The following is a 20,842-nucleotide window of genomic DNA, read 5'->3' as shown; positions in this document are numbered from 1 at the left end:
ATGTGTGAATTTGATCCTGTCATTATGATGCTAGCTGGTTATTTTTCCCATTAGTTGATGCAGTTTCTTTGTAGAGTCGATGGTCTTTACAATTTGGTATGTTTTTGCAGTTGCTGGTACCAGTTGTTCCTTTTCATGTTTAGTGCTTCCTTCAGGAGCTCTTGTAAGGCAGGCCTGGTGATGACAAAATCTCTCAGCATTTGCTTGTCTGTAAAGGATTTTATTTCTCCTTTGCTTGTGAAGCTTAGTTTGGCTGGATATGAAATTCTGGGTTGAAAACTCTTCTCTTAATAGTGTTGAATATTTTCCCCCAACTCTCTTCTGGCTTGTAGGGTTTCTGCAGTGAGATCTGCTGTTAGTCTGATGGGCTTCCCTTTGTGGCTAACCTGACCTTTCTCAGTGGCTGCCCTTAGCATTTTTTCCTTCATTTCAACCTTGGTAAATCTGATGAATATGTGTCTTGGGGTTGCTTTTCTCGAGGGGTATCTTTGTGGTGTTGTGTGTATTTCCTGAATTTGAATGTTGGCCTGGGCCTGTCTTGCTAGGTTGGGGAAGTTCTCCTGGGTAATATCCTGAAGAATGTTTTTCAACATTGTTCCAATCTCCCCATCACTTTCAGGTACACCAATCAAACATAAGTTTGATCTTTTCACATAGTCCCATATTTCTTGGAGGGTTTGTTCATTCCTTTTTATTGTTTTTTTAAAATCTCTAATATTGTCTTCTTGCTTTATCTCATTAAGTTGATCTTCATTCACTGATATCCTTTCTTACACTTGATGAATTCGGCTATTGATACTTGTGTATGCTTCACGAGCTTCTCGTGCTGTTTTTTCGTCTCCATCAGGTCATTTGTGTTCTTCTCTAAACTGGTTGTTCTAGTTAGCAATTCCTCTAACCTTTTTTCTAGGTTATTAGCTTCCTTGCATTGGGTTAGAATATGCTCTTTTAGCTTGGAGGAGTTTGTTGTTACCCACCTTCTGAAGCCTACTTCTGTCAGTTAATCAAACACATTCTCCATCTAGTTTTGTTTCCTTGCTGGCGAGGCACTGTGATTCTTTTGCGGAGAAGCAGTGTTCTGGTTTTTGGAATTTTCAGCCTCTTTCCACTGGTTTCTCCCCATCTTCATGGATTTATCTACCTTTGGTTCTTGATGTTGGTTACCTTCTGATGGGGTCTTTGAGTGGACGTGCTATTCCGTTCTGTTTTCCTTCTAACAGGCCCCTCTGCTGCAGGTTGGCTGGAGTTTGCTGGCAGTCCACTCCAGACCCTGTTTGCCTGCGTAGCACCAGTGGAGGCTGCAGAACAGCAAAGATTGCTACCTGTTGTTTCCTGTGGAAACTTCGTCTCAGGGGGCACCTGCCATATGCCAGCCAGAGCTCTCCTGTGTGAGGTTTCTGTCAGCCCCTACTGGGAGGTGTCTCCCAGTCAGGAGGTATGGGGGCCAGGGATCCACTTGAGCAGACAGTCTGACCCTTACTAGAGCTCAAACACTCTGCTGGGAGTCGGCTGCTCTCTTCAGAGCATCGGGCAGGGATGTTTAAGTCTGCTGAAGCTGTGCCCACAGCAGCCCCTTCCCCCAGGTGCTCCATCCCAGGGAGATGGGGGTTTTATCTATATGTCCCTTACTGGGGCTGCTGCCTTTTTTTTCAGAGATGCCCTGCCAAGAGAGGAGAAATGTGGCAGTCTAGCCACAGCAGCCTTGCTCAGCTGCAGTGAGCTCTGCCCAGTTCGAAGTTCCTGGCTGCTTTGCTTACTCTGTGAGCTTAAAACCGGCTACTCAAGCCTCAGCAATGGTGGATGCCCTTCCCCCAACCAAGCTCAAGTGTCCCAGGTTGATCTCTGACTGCTGATGTGCTGGCAGGGAGAATTTCAAGACAGTGGATCTTAGTTTGCTGGACTCTTTGGGGGTGGGACCCACCGAGCCAGACCACTTGGCTCCCTGGCTTCAGCACCCCTTTCCAGGGGAGTGAACAGTTCCGTCTCGCTGGTGTTCCAGGCGCCATTGGAGTATGGAAAGAAAAACTACAGCTAGTTCGGTGTCTGCCCTAATGGCCACCCAGTTTTGTGCTTAAAACCCAGGGCCTTGGTGGGTTAGGCACCAGAAGGAATCTCCTGGTCTGTGGGATTGTGAAGACAATGGGGTAAGAACAGTATCTGGGCTGGAGTGTGCACCCTTCCTCAGGCTCAGTCCCTCATGGCTTCCCTTGGGTAGGGGAGAAAATTCGCTGACTTCTTGCAGTTCCCAGATGAGGTGATGCCCCACCCTGCTTCAGATCACCCTCTGTGGCCTGTACCCACTGTCCAACCAGTCCCAATGAGATGAACCAGGTACCTCAGTTGGAAATGCAGAAATCACCCACCTTCTGTGTCAATCTTGCTGGGAGCTGCAGACCAGAGCTGTTCCTATTCGGCCATCTTGACAGCAATCCCCTTGTTTGCTAGTATTTTCTAAGCTTGTTACATTTCAAATGGAGCTAATTGAAATGTGATCTAAAACAATGGATTCCATTACTGAATATATTATACTTAAGATTACATTTAATTTTGTAATCTTGGTTATAGAGTGGTTATACTGTGGGTTTATGTTGAACTTAAAGACAAGCAATACTCCCGTTTTTTTTCTGTTTTAACCATTGTTAAACCAAGTTTTTCCAATCATATACTTTAGCAGTTGATATTTTTTAAATGAAAATGTAGAATTTTCTGTGTATCCCTATTAGTATAATTTTCTGTTCAACCTATGGTACTGATATCAAGATATGTGTAGAGCACATTATATTATCAAATATCTTGATGATTTTTAGAGTTGATTTGAAAATTGGTAGAGATTGTTTGATGACTGCTCTTTTTCAGTAGAAGGGGAGATTGTTTGATGACTGCTCTTTTTCAGTAGAAGGGTATATAAATTAGCAGTGTTTAAATTTGAGTAAGATAGTTGCATTACTTTATTTACATTGCCATAAAGGGATACCTGAGACTAGGCAAGTTATAAGAAAAGATATTTATTTTGGCTTATAGTATTGTAGTCTGTACAGGAAGTGGGATGCCAGCATCCGCTTCTGGTGAGCACCTCTGAAAGCTTACAATCATGGTGGAAGGAGAAGGAGGAGCAGGAGTATCATGTGGTGAGACAGGGAGAAAGAGACAGAGGCAGGAGGTGCCAGGTTCTTTTAAACAACCAGGTCTCATATGAACTTATAGGGTAAGAACTCACTCATTATCGTGAAGATAGTACCAACCCATGATGGTGCTTTCCTCATGATAATGAATGAGTTCTTACTCTATAAGATTAGTCATCAAGGCAGAGAGATCTGCCTCCATGACGCAAACACTATACCCATTTCCAACACTGGACATCACATTTCAACTTGAGATTTGGAGGGAACACACACTCAAACCATATTATGAAGCCAGAGGCATGAAATGACCCAGCTGTGGAATGGAATGGTAAAGTTCAAGTTTTGTCATGAATACCTTTGTAGAGTGGCCTGGCCTGCTCCACTTGCATCTGCAAGGATGATGGATCCTCCTGGTGTGGCCTGGTCCAAAAGGCCACTCTGGTCATTGGTCCCTACAAGGAATCTGGTTTATAATTGGCATGTCTGCAGGGAGCATTCACTGTACTCCCTTCAAAGGCCTCCAAGGAAGAAATTGTGCATTTTTTTTCCAGAAAGAAAAAATTATCTCCATTTCAGGCACATTATCATGGTCCCCAGCATCCTCCCACCTCACAGATCCTGCAATTTTAGTGCATTCTGGACTCCAAATAACCCTGTATATATAGAGAGATAGAGATTACCTCTATCCACCTAGATTCATAAGTTTCCCCAAAATGATCTTGGCATCAATGAAGGGAAAATTCAGGTGCATTTCACCATCAGCCTCACAGTATGGCAGCCATTCATTTGTTCTGTGACTTCCTTACCAGGTGACCAATCTGCCTTTATGAGAAAAAGACAAAGATATAATAGAAAGGATGGTGGACGAGTGTCTGACAAATTGGTATCAGGATTCAGTGACCTTTGATGATGTGACTGTTGAGTTCACCCAGAGGAGTGAACTTTATTGTACATGATTCAGAGATTCCTCTGCAGAGACATGATACTGGAGAACTGCAAGAACCTGGGCTCAGTAAGATTTCAGCTCTCTGTACACAGCCTGAACTCTTGGTTACAACAAAAAGAGTTGAAGACAGTTGAGAGTGGAATTATTCAAGAAGCTACAATAGAGGGGAACTCTGTGACTGTAAGAATTGTAGAGAAATCTTCAGTGAACAGTTATGACCAAGAATGAATCAGGAAGAAATTGAAACCCTGAACAGACCAATATCAATCAATATGACACACATGAGAGCTCAGAATAATGGGAACACTTCTGAGTGTAACTGGTATAGAAAAGACATCCATACTCTGCAGGAAAAAACCTCTATTGGACAGGAGCTTCCTTAGTTTAATTAGTTTGCAAAAGTCTTCACCCTGACTCCAAGCCTTTCTATGCATCTGCAAAAAAACCCTACAAATTTAAGAAATGTGGAAAAGCTTTCAAGTATTTTCAGTCCTTAAAAATGCCCCACTTAAAAGGCATAGAGTGGCAAGGTAGATGAAAAAAGCAAGACCCACCTGTCTGCTGTCTTCAAGAGACCCATTGCACACCTAACAGTACCCACAGGATCAAAATAAAGGGTTGAAGAAATATCTGTCACACAAATAAAAAAAAAAAAAAAAAAAAAAAAAAGAGTTCCTATTCTTGTATCAGATAAAACAGACTTTAAACCAACAACAGTATAGAAGGATAAAGAAGGACATTACATAATGATAAAGGGGTCAATTTGACATGAAAATTTAACTATCCCAAATATATATGCACCCAAATTGGAGCACCCAGATTCATAAAACAAGTACCCCTAGACCTTCAAAAAGACTTATACAGCTACACAATAATAGTGAGGTCTTCAAAACCCCATTGGTAGCGTTAGACAGATTCTTGAGGCAGAAAACTTAACAATGAGATTCTGGATTAAATTCAACACTTGACCTAATTGGAACTAGTGTACATCTACAGAATACTCCACCCATCAACTATAGGATAACCAATCTTGTCATCTGCACACAGAACATACTCCAAACTTGATGACATTCTGGTCCATAAAGCAAGTCTCAATAAACTCAAACAAACTGAAATCATATCAAACATACTCTCAGAAAACAGTGGAATAAAAATAATCAATACAAAGATATTTTATTACTACACAATTATTTGAAAATTAAAAAAAAAAATGCTCCTGACTGACTTTTGGTAAACAATGAAATTAAGGCAGAAGTAAAAAAAGTATTTGACATAAATGAAAACAGAGACATAACATACTAGAATCTCTGGGATGCAGCAAAAGCAATGTTTAGAGGAAAGTCTATAGTGCTAAATGCCTGTCCCAAAAAGTCACAAGGATCTCAAATTAATGATCTAACATCAAATCTAGAAGGAATGGAAAAACGAGAACAAACTAATCCTGAAGCTAGCATTGGTAAAGAAAGAACTAAAATCAGAGCAGAACTAAATGAAATTGAGACCCCAAAATCCATACAATGTATCAACAAAACAAAAAGTTGGTTCTCTGAAAGAATAAATATTAGTAGAACACTAGCTAGATTAATAAAGAAAAAAAAAGAGGGAAGATCCAAATAAGCAATCAGAAGCAACAAAGGTGACATTATAACTGATCCCACAAAAACATAAAATATCCTCTAATACTACTATGAACACCTCTATGCACACAAACTAGGGTATCTAGAGGAAATGGATAAATCCCTGGAAACCCAGCCTCCCAAGAATGAATCAGGAAGAAAGTGAAACCCTGAACATACCAATATCAAGTTCCAAAATTAAATCAGTAGTGAAAAACCTGCCAAACAACAACAACAAAAAAGTTCCAGACAAGATGGAGTCACAGTCGAATTCTATCAGATGTACAAAGAGAGCTGGTATCAATTCTTCTGATATTATTCCAAAATTCAGGGAAGAGGGACCTCCTTTATTAGTAATTTTATGAAACCAGTATCACAGTGAGACCAAAACATGGCAAAGACACATTGAAAAAAAGACAATACAGGCCAATATCCCCAATGAACATAGATGCAAAAATCCTCAACAAAATACTAAGAAAAAGAATCCAACAACACAACAAACACTTAATTCACCATAATCAATTAGGCTTCATTCCTGAGATGCGAAGTTGATTCAACATATGCAAATGAATAAATCACAACATAAAAAGAATTAAAAACCATGTGATCATCTCAGTTTACACAGAAGATGCTGTTGATAAAATCTAACATCTCTTCATAATAGGAAACATCAACAAACCAAGCAACGAATGAATATATAACATAGAATAGTAAGAGCTATTTGTGTTAAACCCATAGCCAATATCATACTGAACAGGCAAAAGCTGAAAGCATTTCCTTTGAGCATTGGAACAAGACAAGGATGCTCACTCTCAACATTCTTATTGAACAGAGTACTGGAAGTCCTACCCAGAGCAATCAGGCAAGAGAAAGAAATAAAAGGTATCCAACTAGGAAAAGAAGAAAAAAACTATGTCTTTTTGCTGATGATATAATTCTATACCTAGAAAACCCTAAAGACTCCACTGAAAAGCTCATGGAACTGATGAGTTCAGTAAAGCTTCTGGATACAAAATCAGTAGCATTTCTAGCTGCCAATAATGTTCAAGCTGCAGACCAAATAAAGAAAACAATCCCATATACAACAGTCACAAGCAAAAAATACCTAGGAATACATCTAACCAAAGATGTGAAATATCTTTGTAAGGAGAAGCACAAAACACAGCTGAAAGAAATCATAGGTGACACAAAAGAAATGGAAAAATATTTCATGCTTATGGATTGGAAGAACCAATATTGTTAAAATGGCCATACTACCCAAAGCAATGTAAAGATTCAATGCTATACTTATCAAATGACCAGAGTTATTCTTTACAGGATTAGAAAAAACTAGTATAAATTCATGTGGAACCAAAAAACAGCCCAAATAGTCAAATCAATCCTAAGCAAAAAGAACAAAGCCAGATGCATTACATTACCTGATTCAAACTATACTACTGTAAGTGTACAGTAACCAAAACAGCATGGTAAGCAAAGAGAGATAGACCAATGGAACAGGATAGAGAACCCAGATAAAGCCACACACCTGCAGCCATCTGATGTTTGACAAAGTCAACAAAAATAAGCAATGGGAAAAGTACTCCCTATTCAATAAATGGTGCTGTGACACTTGGCTAGCCATATGCAGAAAAATGGACTAGACTTCTACCATATACAAAAATTAACTCAAAATGGTTTAAAGTTTTAAATGTCAGACCTCAAACTATAAGAATCCTAGAAATCTTGTGAAATATCATTCTGGACATTAGCCTTGGGAAAGAATTTATGACTAGGTCTTCAAAAGCAATTACAGCAAAATCAAAAATTGACAAGTGGGACCTAATTAAACTAAGGAATTTCTGCACAGCAAGATAAACTGTCACCAGAAGAAATACATATACTACAGAATGGTAGAACATGTTTACAAACTATGCATCAAACAAAGGTCAAATATCCAGAATCTATAAGGAACTTAGATAATTCAACAAGCAAGAAACATATAACCCCATTAAAAAATTTGGCAAAAGACATTAACAGAGACTTCTCAAAAGAAGACATATAAGTGTTCAACAAAAATGAAAAAATACCCCACATAACTAATCATCAGAGAAATGCAATCAAAACCACAATGAGATATTATCTCCTACATGTCAGAATGGCTATTATTAAAAAGTCTGAAAACCACAAATGTTGGCAAAGCTGTGGAGAAAAAGGAATGTTTGTACACTGTTGGTGGGAATGTTATTAGTTCAGCCACTGTGGAAAGCAGTTTGGAGATTTCACAAACAAAACCGAACTACCATTTGACCCAGAAATCCCATTACTGGGTGTATATCCAAAGAAAAATAAATGTTTCTACCAAAAGGACACATGTATGTTCATTGCAGCACTATTCACAATATCAAAGACATGGAATCAACCCAGGTGCCCCTTGACAGTGGATTGGAGGAAGAAAATTGCTGCATATACACTACAGAGTATTATGCAGCCATAAAAAAAAAAAATGAAATCATGTTCTTTGCAGCTACATGAATGCAGCTGGAGGCCATTATCTTAAGAAAATTTACACAGGGACAGAAAACCAAACACCACATGTTCTCAAGTATACATGGGAGCTAAACATTGGATGTACTTGGACATAAAGATGGCAAAAATAGACACTAGAGACTACTAGGGGGCAAGAGTTAATAAACTGACTGTTGGGTACTATGCTTACCTCAGCATCACTCAATATACCCATGCAGCACACCTATACATGTACCTCCTGAATCTAAAATAAAAGTTGAAATTATTTTTAAAAACCACAAAATAAACATACATGAATATATAAAAAGACAAGACAGTATAGAGAATATAAAGCTTAGTACATATGACATAAAATGCTTGCATTACAAATGATTTCTGTTGGTTAAGAGAAAAGTTAGAGAAAATTAGATGATTAGGTGATTATTTTAAGAACAGAAAAGAAAATTAAGTAACAGTCTTCAAAACAAAGTTCTTAGTGTTTTGCTACTTAAGTTTTAGTGAGGAAATACATTTGGGTATTTAGTGAAGACAGGGTATTACATAAATGAATGAAAATAATAAATATTTATCATTCAGTTCTGTCAAATTATTTTTAATTATGAATTTCCAAAGGACTATGAGTGTGTCAGATAATATGTGTCTGTAGCATCTAGGTACTGGTACATAGTATCTGTGAAGTGTTTATTACAATAGTAAATCTTCTATATGTCAGTCATCATATGAATTTATGACTGCTCATGAAATCTTTTGACCATATATTTTCATTGCTTGATCCAGGCAAGATAATAAAAATGTTATAATTTTAACTCATATGGTAGATAATAGATAATATCCTGACAAAAGAATGAAGAAATAATAGAACACAAACAAGTAGAAACCCATCTCATGCTCATGCATGGGTAGAATCAATATCGTGAAAACGAACACACTGCCAAAAACAATCTATAGATTCAATACAATTCCCATTAAAATACCATCATCATTCTTCACAGAACTAGAAAAAACAATCCTAAAATTAATGTGGAACCAAAAAAGAGCCTGCATAACCAAAGCAAGACTAAGCAAAAAGAACAAATCTAGAGACATCACATGACCTGACTTCAACTATACTACAAAGCTATAGATAACAAAACAGCATGGTACTGGTATAAAAATAGGCATGTAGGCAAATGTAACTGAATAGGGAACCCAAAAATAAAACCAAACACTTACAGCCAACTGATCTTCAACAAACCAAACAAAAACATAAAGTGGGAAAGAACACCCAATTCAACAAATGGTGCTTGGATAATTGGCAAGTCACATGTATTAGAATGAAAATGGATCCTCATCTCTCACCTTATACAAAAATCAACTCAAGACGGATCAAAGACTTAAATCTAAGACCTGAAACCACAAAAATCCTAGAAGATATCATTGGAAAAATTCTTCTAGACATTGGCGTAGGCAAAGAGCTCATGACCAAGATGCAACAAAAACAAACATAAATAGATGGGACTTAGTTAAACTAAAAAGCTTCTGCACAGCAAAAGAAATAATCAGCAGAGTCAACAGGCAACCCACAGAGTGGGAGAAAATCTTGGCAAACTATGCATCTGACAAAGGACTATATCCAGAATCTGCAATAAACTCAAACAAATCAGCAAGAAAAAAAAATAAAACAAATAATCCCATCAAAAAGTGGGCTAAGGACATGAATAGAAAGTTCTCAAAAGATGTACAAGTGGACTGGGCACAGTGACTCATGCCTATAATCCCAGCACTTTAGGAAGCCGAGGCAGGCAGATCATGAGGTCAAGAGATGGAGACCATCCTGGCCAACACGGTGAAAGCCCATCTCTACTAAAACTACAAAAATTAGCTGGGCGTGGTGGCATGCGCCTGTAGGTCCAGCTACTCAGGAGGCTAAGGCAGGAGAATCGCTTGAACCTGGGAGGCAGAGTTTGCAGTGAGTCGGGATCACGCCACTGCACAATGCACTCCAGCCTGGCAACAGAGTGAGACTCCGTCTCAAATAAATAAATAAATAAATAAATAAATAAATAAAAGATGTACAAATGGCCAACAAACATATGAAAAAATGTTCAACATCACTAATTATCAGGGAAATGTAAATCAAAACCACAATGTGATGCCACCTTACTCCTGCAATAATGGCCACAATTAAAAAAAAAAATAGGTGTTGGCATGGATGTGGTGAAAAGGAAACACTTTTACACTGTTGGTGGGAATGTAAACTAGTATAACCACTCTGGTAAACAGTAGGGAGATTCCTTAAAGAACTTTTGATAAAAAAAATCAAGCTGTTAGAATAAATATGGTGAAAAGGTGCAGACTAAGTATGGACACGTGAAACTCAATGGAACCTGTGCAGTTAGAACCATATTCATATTTTGAGGTTATTTTATTTCTGTAAAAAAAATTCAGCTGTCACATTAATAAATGTTCATTTAAATTCTGGTTGTAGTTTTTTGTAATTAGTTTGGATTTTTTGTTTTATGTGTGTAAAGAGTCATAAGTGTGAAAAATTTATATTTTATTTTGTTTTTATACATAAGCAAAATTTCTAAAATAAGTCAAAAGTAAAGAATATAAAAAAATTCAAAGGTCTGCACATTACTCAAAGTTGAGAAACATTGATTTATTTTGTGTTTTGATCATTAATGGCCCAATTGAAACACAACTTTCTACATTAGCTTTTCTTGATTTTTTTTACTGTAATTAATCTCTTCCTTCTTTGGAGTTTATAGAAATTATTACATTTTAGTTTTATTTTTCTTACCTGTCTGCTTGTTTTGTCTCTGTTGTTAGATAGTATGATTTGAAGAAAAATGGATGTGTGTGTTATAATCTGGGACAATACAGCTTTAAAAATTTAATTTAAAGTTCCAGGATACATGTGAAGGACATCCAGGTTTGTTAACATAGGTAAACATGCGTCATGGTGGTTTCCTGCACCTAATAAACCCCTCACATTGGTATTGAGGCCTGCATGCATTAGCTATTTATTATGACACTCTCCCTCCCTTCCAACCTCCCCCGACAGGCCCCAGTGTGTGCTGTTCCCCATTTGTTCTCATCGTTCAGCTCCCACTTATAAGTGAGAACATGTGGTGTTTGGTTTTCTGTTCCTGCATTAGTTTGCTGAGGATAATGGCTTTGAGCTCCATCCTTGTCCCTGCAAAGACCATGATCTCATTTCTTTTTATGGCTGCATAGTATTCCATGGTGTACATGTATCATATTTTCTTTATCCAGACTATCATTGATGGGCATTTGTGTTGATTCAATGTCTTTGATATTATGAATAGCGCTGCAATGAACATATGCATGTATATATCTTCATAATAGAATGATTTATATTGCTTTGGGTATATACCCAGAAATGGGATTGCTGGGTCAAATAGTATTTCTGGTTGTAGGTCTTTGAGGAATTGTCACATTGTCTTCCACAATAGTTGAATTAATCTACATTCCCACCAACAGTATAAAAGCATTCCTATTTCTCCACAGCCTCGCCAGCGTGTGTTGGTTCTTGACTTTTTAATGATTGCCATTCTGACTGGAGTGAGGTGGTATCACATTGTTTTGATTTGCATTTCTCTATTGACCAGTGATATTGAGCTTTTTTTTCATGTTTTTTGAACACATGGATGTTATCTTTGGAGAAGTTTCTGTTCATATCCTTTGCCCACTTTTTAATGGATTCTTTTTTCTTTCTGGTAAATTTGTTTAAATTCCTTGTAGATTCTGGATATTAGACCTTTGTCAGATTAATAGATTGCAAAAATTTTCTACCATTCTGTAGGTTGTCTGTTCACTCTGATGATAGTTTCTTTTGCTGGGCAGAAGCTCTTTAGCTTAATTAGATCCTGTTTGTCAATTTTTGCTTTTGTTGCAATTGCTTTTAATGTTTTCATCATGAAATCTTTGCCCATGCCTATGTCCTGAATGGTATTGCCTAGATTTTCTTCCAGAGTTTTTATATTTTGGGATTTTACATTTAAGTATTTAATCTATCTTGAGTTAATTTTTGTGTAAGTTGTAAGGAAGGGATCCAGTTTCAATTTTCTGAATATGGCTAGCCAGTTCTCCCAGCACCATATATTAAATAGGGAATCCTTTCCCCATTGCTTCTTTCTGTCAAGTTTGTTGAAGTTCAGATATTGTATGTGTGGCCTTATTTCTGAGATCTATATTCTGTTCCGTTGGTCTACATGTCTGTTTTGGTACCAGTACCACGCTGTTTTGGTTACTGTAGCTTTGTGGTATAGCTTGAAATTGGTTGGCATGGTGCCTACAGCTTTATTCTTTTTGCTTAGAATTTTCTTGGCTATATGGGCTCTTTTTTGGCTCCATATGAATTTTAAAGTAGTTTTTCTAAATCTGTGAAGAATGTCAGTGGTATTTTACTAGAAATAGCATTGAATCTTTAAATTACTTTAGGCAGTATGGCCATTTTCACAATATTGATTCTTCCTGCCCATGAGCATGGAATGTTTTTATCCATTTGTTTGTGTCCTCTCTGATTTCCTTGAGAAGTGCTTTGTAGTTCTCCTTGAAGAGCTCCTTGACATCCATTGTTAGCTGTATTCCTAGGTATTTTATTCTCTTTGTAGCAATTGTGAATGGGAGTTCATTCATGATTTGGTTCATTCATGATTCTCTGCTTGTCTATTGTTGGTATATAGGAATGGTTGTGATTTTTGCACATTGATTTTGTATCCTGAGACTTTGCTGAAGTTCCTTATCAGCTTAAGAAGCTTTTAGGCTGAAGCGATAGGATTTTCTATATGTAGGATTATGTTATCTATACAGACAGTTTGACTTCCTCTCTTCCTATTTGAATACCCTTTATTTCTTTCTCTTACCTGACCTCCCTGGCCAGAACTCCCAATACTATGTTGAATAGGAGTGGTGAGAGAGGGCATCCTTGTCTTTTGCTGGTTTTCAAGGGGAATACTTCTGGCTTTTGCTCATTCAGTATGATATTGGCTGTGGGTTTGTTCTAAATGTCTCTTATTATTTTATGTTCCATCACTACCTAGCTTATTGAGAGTTTTTAACATTAAGAGATGTTGAATTTTATCAAAGGACTTTTCTACATCTATTAAGATAATCCTGTGGTTTTTGTCTTTAGTTCTATTTACATGATGAATTACGTTTATTGATTTGAATATGTTGTTACCAGCCTTGCATCCTGGGGATGAAGCCAGCTTGATCATGGTAGATAAACTTTTTGATGTGCTGTTGGACTTGGTTTGCCAGCATTTTATTAAGGATTTTTGCATTGATGTTCATCAGGATATTGGCCTGAAGTTTCTTTTTTAGTTGTGTCTCTGCCAGGCTTTGGTATCAGGATGATGCTGGCTTCACAAAATGATTGACGCAGGAATCCTTCCTTTTAATTTGTTTGGAATAGCTTGAGAATAAATGGTACCAGCTCCTCTTTGTACCTCTGGTAGAATTCAGCGGTAAATCTCTCTGCTCCTGGGCTTTTTTTTGGTTTGTAGGCTATTTATTACTGCCTCAGTTTCAGAACTCATTATTTGTCTATTCAGGGGTTTAACTTATTCCTGGTTCAGTCTTGGAAGAGTGTATGTGTTCAGAAATTTATCCATTTCCTCTGGATTTTCAAATTTATTTGCATAGTATGCAAATAAATTAATGCAAATAAACTAATTTATTTGTTTATAGTATTGTTTGATAGTTGTTTGCATTTCTGTGGGGTCAGTGGTGATATCCCCTTTATCATTTTTTATTGTATCAATTTGATTCTTCCCTCTTTATTAGTCTAGCTAGCGGTCTATTTCACTATTCTTTCAAAAAACCAACTCCTAGATTTGCTGACTTTTTTAAAGGTTCTTTCATGTTTCTATCGCCTTCAGTTCTGCTCTGATCTTGGTTATTTCTTGTCTTCTACTATTTTGGGGGTTTGTTTGCTCTTGGTTCTCTAGTTGTCATATTATAGTGTCGATTTGAGATCTTTCTAGCTTTTCGATGTGGACATTTAGTTCTATAAATTTCCCCTTAACACTGTTTTTTCTGTGTCCCAGAGATTCTGGTGTATTGTTTCTTTTTTCTCATTGGTTTCACAGAACTTCTTGATTTCTGCCTTAATTTCATTACCCAGGAGTCATTCAGGAGCATGTTGTTGCATTTCCATTTAGTTGGGTGGGTTTCTTAATCTTAAGTTCTAATTTAATTGCTCTGTGGTCTGAGAGACTGTTATGATTTTAGTTCTTTTGCATTTGCTGAGGAGTGTTCTACTTCCAATTATATGATCAATTTTAAAGTAAGTTCCATGTGGTGCTGAGAAGAATGTATATTCTGTTGTTTTGGGATGGAGAGTTCTGTAGATATCCAGTCCACTTAAGCCAGAGGTGAGTTTGAGTCCTGAAGATTCTTGTCAACTTTCCGTCTCAATGATCTATATCGACAGTGAAGTATTAAAGTCTCCTGTTATTATTGTGTGGGAGTCTAAATCTTTTTGTAGGTTTCTAAGAACTTGTTTTATGAATCTCGTTGCTCTTGAAGTGAGACATAGAAATTTAGGTTAGTTAACTCTTCTTGTTTTATTGAACTTTTTACCATTATGTAATGTCCTTCTTTGTCTTTTTTCATCTTTGTTGGTTTAAAGTCTGTCTTGTCAGAAACTAGGATTGCAACCCCTGCTTTTTTCTGCTTTCTATTTGCTTGGTAGATGTTCCCTGACCCTTTTATTTTGAGCCTATGTGTGTCCCTGCATGTGAGATGGGTCGCTTGAATACAGCACACCAATTGGTCTTGACTCTTTATCAGCTTGCCATTCTGTGTCTTTTAATTGGGGCATTTAGCTCATTTACATTTAAATTTAATATTGTTATGTGTGAATTTGATCCTGTCATCATGATGCTAACTGGTTATTTTGCAGACTTGTTGATGTAGTTGCTTTATAGCGTCATTGGTCTTTGTCCTTCAGTGTGGTTTTGTAGTGGCTGGTAACAGTTTTTTGTTTATTTGTTTGAATGCTTGTTTGTTTTCATATTTAGTACTTCCTTTAGGAGCTCTCACAAGGTGGGCCTGGTGGTGACAAATTCTCTCAGCATTCGCTTGTCTGAAAAGGATTTTATTTCTCCTTCACTTATGAAGCTTCATTTGGCCATATGTGAAATTCTGGGTTGGGTATTCTTTCTTTAAGAATGCTAAATATTGACCCCTAATCTTTTTTGGCTTGTAGGGTTTCTGCTGAGAGGTCTGCTGTTAGTCTGACGGGCTTCCTTTTGTAGGTTACCTGGCCTTTCTCTCTGGCTGCCCTTAACATTTTTTCTTTCATTTTGACCTTACAGAATCTGATATTATGTGCCTTGGGGTTGATCTTCTTATGGAGTATCTTACTGGGGTTCTCTGGATTTCCTGAATTTGAATGTGGGCCTCTTCTACTAGGTTAGGGAAGTTCTTGTGGATGATATCCTGAAGTATGTTTTCCAACTTGGCCCTGTTCTCCCTGTCTCTTTCAGGTACTTCAATCAGTCAGAAGTTTGGTCTTTTTACATAACCCCATAAGTCCTGGAGGTTTTGTTCATTGCTTTTCATTCTTTTTTTTTTTTTTTTTTTCCTAATCTTGTCTGCCTGTCTTGTTTCATCACGATGGTCTTCAAGCTCTGAAATTCTTTCCTCCACTTGGTCTATTCGGCTATCAATAATTGTGGGTGCATTGTGAAGTTCTCATGTTGTGTTTTTCAGGTCCATCAGGTCATTTACGTTCCTCTCTAAACTGGTTATTCTGGTTAACAGCTCCTGTGATGTTTTATCATGGTTGTTAACTTCTTTGCATTGGGTTAGAACATGCTCCTGTAGCTCAGTGAAGTTCAATATTACCTACCTTCTGAAGCCTACTTCTGTCAATTCATTCATCTCAGCCTCTGCCCAGTTCTGTACCCTTGCCAGAGAGGTGTTGCAATAATTTGGAGGAGGAGAAGCGCTCTGTTTTTTGAGTGTTCAGTGTTTTTTCATTGATTTTTTTCTCATCTTTATGAGTTTATCTAGCCTTGAACCTTGAGGCTGCTGACCTTTGGGTGGGGTTTTTGTGGGGGACATTTTTGTTAACGTTGTTGCTTTCTATTTGTTACTCTTTTAACAGTCAGGCCCCTCTTTTGGTTTGTTGGGGGTCCACTCCAGACCCTATTTGCCTGGGTCCCTCACATACCTGAAGGTGTCACCAGTGGAGGCTGCAGAACAGCAAAGACGGCTGCCTGCTCCTTTCTCTGGGAGCTCCATCCCAGAGGGGCACCAACCTTATACCAGCAGGAATGGTCCTAAATAAGGTGTCTGGTGACCCTTATTGGGGGGGTCTCACCCAGTCAGGAGGCATGGGATCAATAATTCACTTAACAAAGCACTCCAGCTGGCCTTTGGCAGAGGGGGTGTACTGTGGTAGGGAGAATCCCACTCATCTGCACTTCCCAGGTTCTGCAGAGCCATCGGGGGAAAGACTAAGTCTACTGATCCATAGAGACCATGGCTGCCCCTCCTGCAAGCAGCTGCATCCCAGGGACACCAGAATTCTGTCTGTACACCCCTAGCTGGGATGTACAGACAGAAATTCCTGCAGAGAGGCCCCATCCAGTGAGGAGGGATGGGTCAGGGTCCAGCCTAAAGGGGTAGTATGGCCATGATCCGCCACAGCCGCTGTGCTACACTTTGAGGAATTCTTCCTGAGTCCAAACCGCTCAGTCTTCCACCAGCAGGGAAAAAGTGGCAGACTGGAGCTGCAATTATGGCTGCCACCACTTCCCCCAGGACTCAGTCATCTTAGGCAGCAGGCAGCTGCAGTGATGGCAGCTGCCCCTCCCCTCAGGAGCTTGGTAATCTTAGTCTCTAGCTGAGTGACCTCCGAGAATCTGCACAGCTCTGTGCTTGGGACCCAAGGCCCTGGTCACATAGGCTCACAAAGGGGATCTCCTGATTTGCGGGTTGCACAGATTCATGGAAAAAGCATGGTTTTCTGGGTGGGGGAGCACACCCACCACTTTGCTTGGCTGGGAGCGGGAGCTCCCCTTATTACTTGCAGCTCCCAGGTGGGCCTTTGTTCCACTCTGCTTTTCCTGGCTCTCTGTGGGTTGTGCCCACTGCCTAGTCAGTCCCAATGAGAGAACTTGGATACCTCAGTTGCCGGTGCAGGATTCACGTGCAGTTTTTGTTCTTCTCTCGCTGTTTTTATTCTTCTGGGTGCAAGCCTCTGGCCGCAGCTATTTCCAGTCAATCATCTTGGTCCCTCCACCCAACAATACTTTTTTATAAAGAGTTATTCACTGAAGATTGAGTAAATGGATGAATGGATGGAAGGCTAAGGATATCTTCGATTATTTAGTGATAGTTAATATGGATATAGGAACAACATTATTTTTCCAAGGCTTACATGTAATAGAAAAAAATCCTTCATCTATCAGGTAGTGGTGAAAGAAATAAGTTACAAATGACAGTGTAATTATTAAATACAATAAACTAAGTTGTATAAAGGTGTTGGCTAATCATATAATAGAGTTAGCAATTACACAGCACAAGCGTTATTGTATCTTTTCCTTCATCTGTGGCAATCATTCTAAGTAATCCTATTACTCTGTTTAGGGGGGGTTCAGTTAAAACCTGAGAATGTTTATCTAGTTGTTGTAACCACTACCCATCAGTTGGACATTGAATATAAGGTGAAACCTGCCTGATATAAAGCCTCTAGTTTATATTTAATAAGGATGAGGAAAAAAGTAGTTACTAGTTCAAGGAATAGTTTTAGTTTTGTCTCATTACTGAAACCTGCAGTTCTTACACTTTTCTTCTTAATCCTGGAAGTGACTATGTAATATTGAGGTTTGCCTTTTTTCTACTTGAACCCGTATATTTGTGTCTTCTTTAACGGGATTAGTGTTTTTTCCACTATCCCTGTAATTCAGAAAGGATGATCTTAATTCTCTTTAAAGTGAGTTTCCTCTTTCTACCTAAGATTGAACTGAAAATTGATTCTTCATTGCCTTGAAACATGACCATCAAGTTATTTCCTGTGCAACATTATTAAATATCCCTTGGCAACAGCAACTCTAGATTTTAGGTTTTAATCAAAATTTTCCAACATCATATAGGCTACACATTAATTATACTGTCAATTAATTATATTGTCGATAGTAATTGCTTGTGTAATAGCAGGGCTTTTAATTTTTTGAATGTAGTGTGCAGGGTAGTTTGAATAATAGATGAAGTTTGGTTCAAAGAAACAGGCTGTTGAAACTTCACCGAACCAGACCAAGAATATAAATTGGACACACTGGATGTTCACTTTTATTCTTTTTTTTTTTTTTTTTTTTTTTTTTTTTGTGACACGGAGTCTCACTCTGTCGCCAGGCTGGAGTGCAGTGGCACAATCTCAACTCACTGCAACCTCTGTCACCCGGGTTCAAGTGATTCTCCTGCCTCAGCCTCCTGGGTAGCTGGGACTACAGGTGCACACCACCACGCCTGGCTAATTTTTTGTATTTTTAGTAGAGACGGGCTTTCACTGTGTTGGACAGGATGGTCTTGATCTCTTGACCTTATGATCCACCTGCCTTGGCCTCTCAAAGTGCTTGGATTACAGGCATGAGCCACCGCACCTGGCCTTTTTATTCTTATATAAAGAAGTACAAGACAATATCATATTGGAAGTATATCATTCACATTTTTTTAAAAAAAATTATTGGTCTGTCTGACAAGAGATAACTATGAACTTATCCTCCTTCTTTTTTGTAGAGTAACTAAAAAGCATGATTAGGCCAAACTAGAAGGAGTGATAATGTTGTGAATAAAGGACTCTGGTAAATTCCCATATTTCCTGTGTAGGAGTCATGGTTGCTCTGGCTATGTAACAGGTCCTAGAGCTAGTCAGAAAGCCCACTGTGAAGATGAGAACAGAACAATAAAACCAAGGGAAGAGTACAGTGAATCTCTGACTTTATAAGTTTTCTTTTTACTGCTTAGATATCAAACATCTGAATAAAAACTGAATAATTTATCATCTCATGTAGACATAGCTACCACTTCTCTGTGAACTCTGAAATTTATGTATTTGAAGCAAATATTAAATTTATGAAATGTGATAATATGAAATTCATGTATTTGAAGCAAATATGATCTTAAAAATAGAAAACCATGTAGTTTAGTGGAAAGATATTAATTTTGTAACCAAACAGGAAAGGATATCAATCCCGGTTTTGCCGCTTATTAGCTGTAAGTCTTAGGCAAGTGAACAAAAAAATTCAGCCACAGTTTCATTTTTGTATAACAGAAATACATATCTGTCTTGCTGTTTTCAGAATTAGAAGCAATGTATATTAATGCCCATATAGGCACTTATTAATAGTGCTTATTATCATTATTGTTTGTAATGCTATAATATTGTTATTTATCCTATACTCTCAATGAATAACTACATTGAGTATATAGTACATTTTATTATTTATATTGCTATCACTACATGATACATGTAAGGAAAATATAATGCTGACCAAATGTAAAATTTAGATATTTTAATTACGATTTTCTTTCTTTCAGAATTACTTACTGTCATCTACCTTTCCAGAGTAAATGGCTTTATGTTGGAACAGAAAGAGGAAATACACATATTGTAAATATTGAATCTTTCATTCTTTCTGGATACGTTATCATGTGGAACAAGGCAATTGAACTGTAAGTTTGAACTTGGATATCACTTTATTGGCTTAAGTACTTCATATAGTTATGTAGCATATAGGTCAAATTACAGTTAATTGATATACATCTATTACTAATTTATAATGAATTTGAGTGAAAAGTTCAGTAAAATAACTTAAAGCCATAAAAGCTTTTAAAAATACATATTACAATATTTTAGGCTTTTCAAATACCATAAATAATTAAGGTTTATGTCTAAAAATTTGATGACAAAATAGTAAGGCTTACTCTGCAAGTTATACATGGAAATCTCACTTCATTATAATCAAGCTTAATATAGCCACTTTCAGTGAGAATGAATTGTGTTATGTAAAAATAATCATGATCACTGCATATGATTTTAATGCTTGTAGCTTATTCTTTACTTGCCTCATTAAAATATTGTTCTGGGCTCAAATATCTTTTAGGTTATGTTATATATAGTTTTTTTGGGTATATGATTGATAGCAATTACCACTTTGGCTTTGGCACTGATATTTAAGTTTCTGTACATGTAAAATGTGAAATTCTCCAAATACCAAACTGTGGAATTTCAAGCCATCTGTATTATACCACTTTGCATTGCTATAGAGGAATCCCTGAGACAGGATAATTTATATAGAAAAGAGGTTCAATTGGCTTATGGTTCTACAGGCTTTACAGGAAGCATGGTGCTGGCATCTGCTTAGCTTCCAGCACGGCCTCAGGAAGCTTACAATCATGGTAGAAGTTAGGAGCAGGCATGTCACATAGTGAAAGCAGGAGCAACAAGAGGAGATGGGGGGAGGTGCTACACACTTTTAAATAACAAGATCTCACAAGAATTCATTCACTACTGCAAGAACTCACTTACTATGGCAAGATCTCACTATTACAAGAAGAGCCCTAAGGGAATGGTGGTAAACCATTCAAGAGAAATCCACTTCCCATGATCAAAGTACCTCCCACTAGGCCCC

General features: G+C 37.8%; 1 protein-coding gene across 5 annotated transcripts in view; it reads left to right on the top strand.

The window, feature by feature from the left end:
* Positions 1–20,842, top strand: part of LOC105470313 (syntaxin binding protein 5L) — a 493,614-nt gene that overhangs the window by 165,670 nt on the left and 307,102 nt on the right. For 4 of the 5 annotated variants that reach the window (XM_011722169.2, XM_011722172.2, XM_011722170.2 and 1 more), the window contains exon 6: positions 19,749–19,883. In XM_011722169.2, the coding sequence (XP_011720471.1) occupies positions 19,749–19,883 (135 nt within the window). Of the gene's footprint in view, positions 1–19,748; positions 19,884–20,842 lie in introns of those variants that run through there. The other variant, XM_011722173.2, reaches the window with a different exon arrangement.

Source organism: Macaca nemestrina, chromosome 2 (assembly GCF_043159975.1).
Source record: "Macaca nemestrina isolate mMacNem1 chromosome 2, mMacNem.hap1, whole genome shotgun sequence".
NCBI lineage: Eukaryota > Metazoa > Chordata > Mammalia > Primates > Cercopithecidae > Macaca > Macaca nemestrina.
This window is presented reverse-complemented; position numbering and strand designations above follow the sequence as displayed.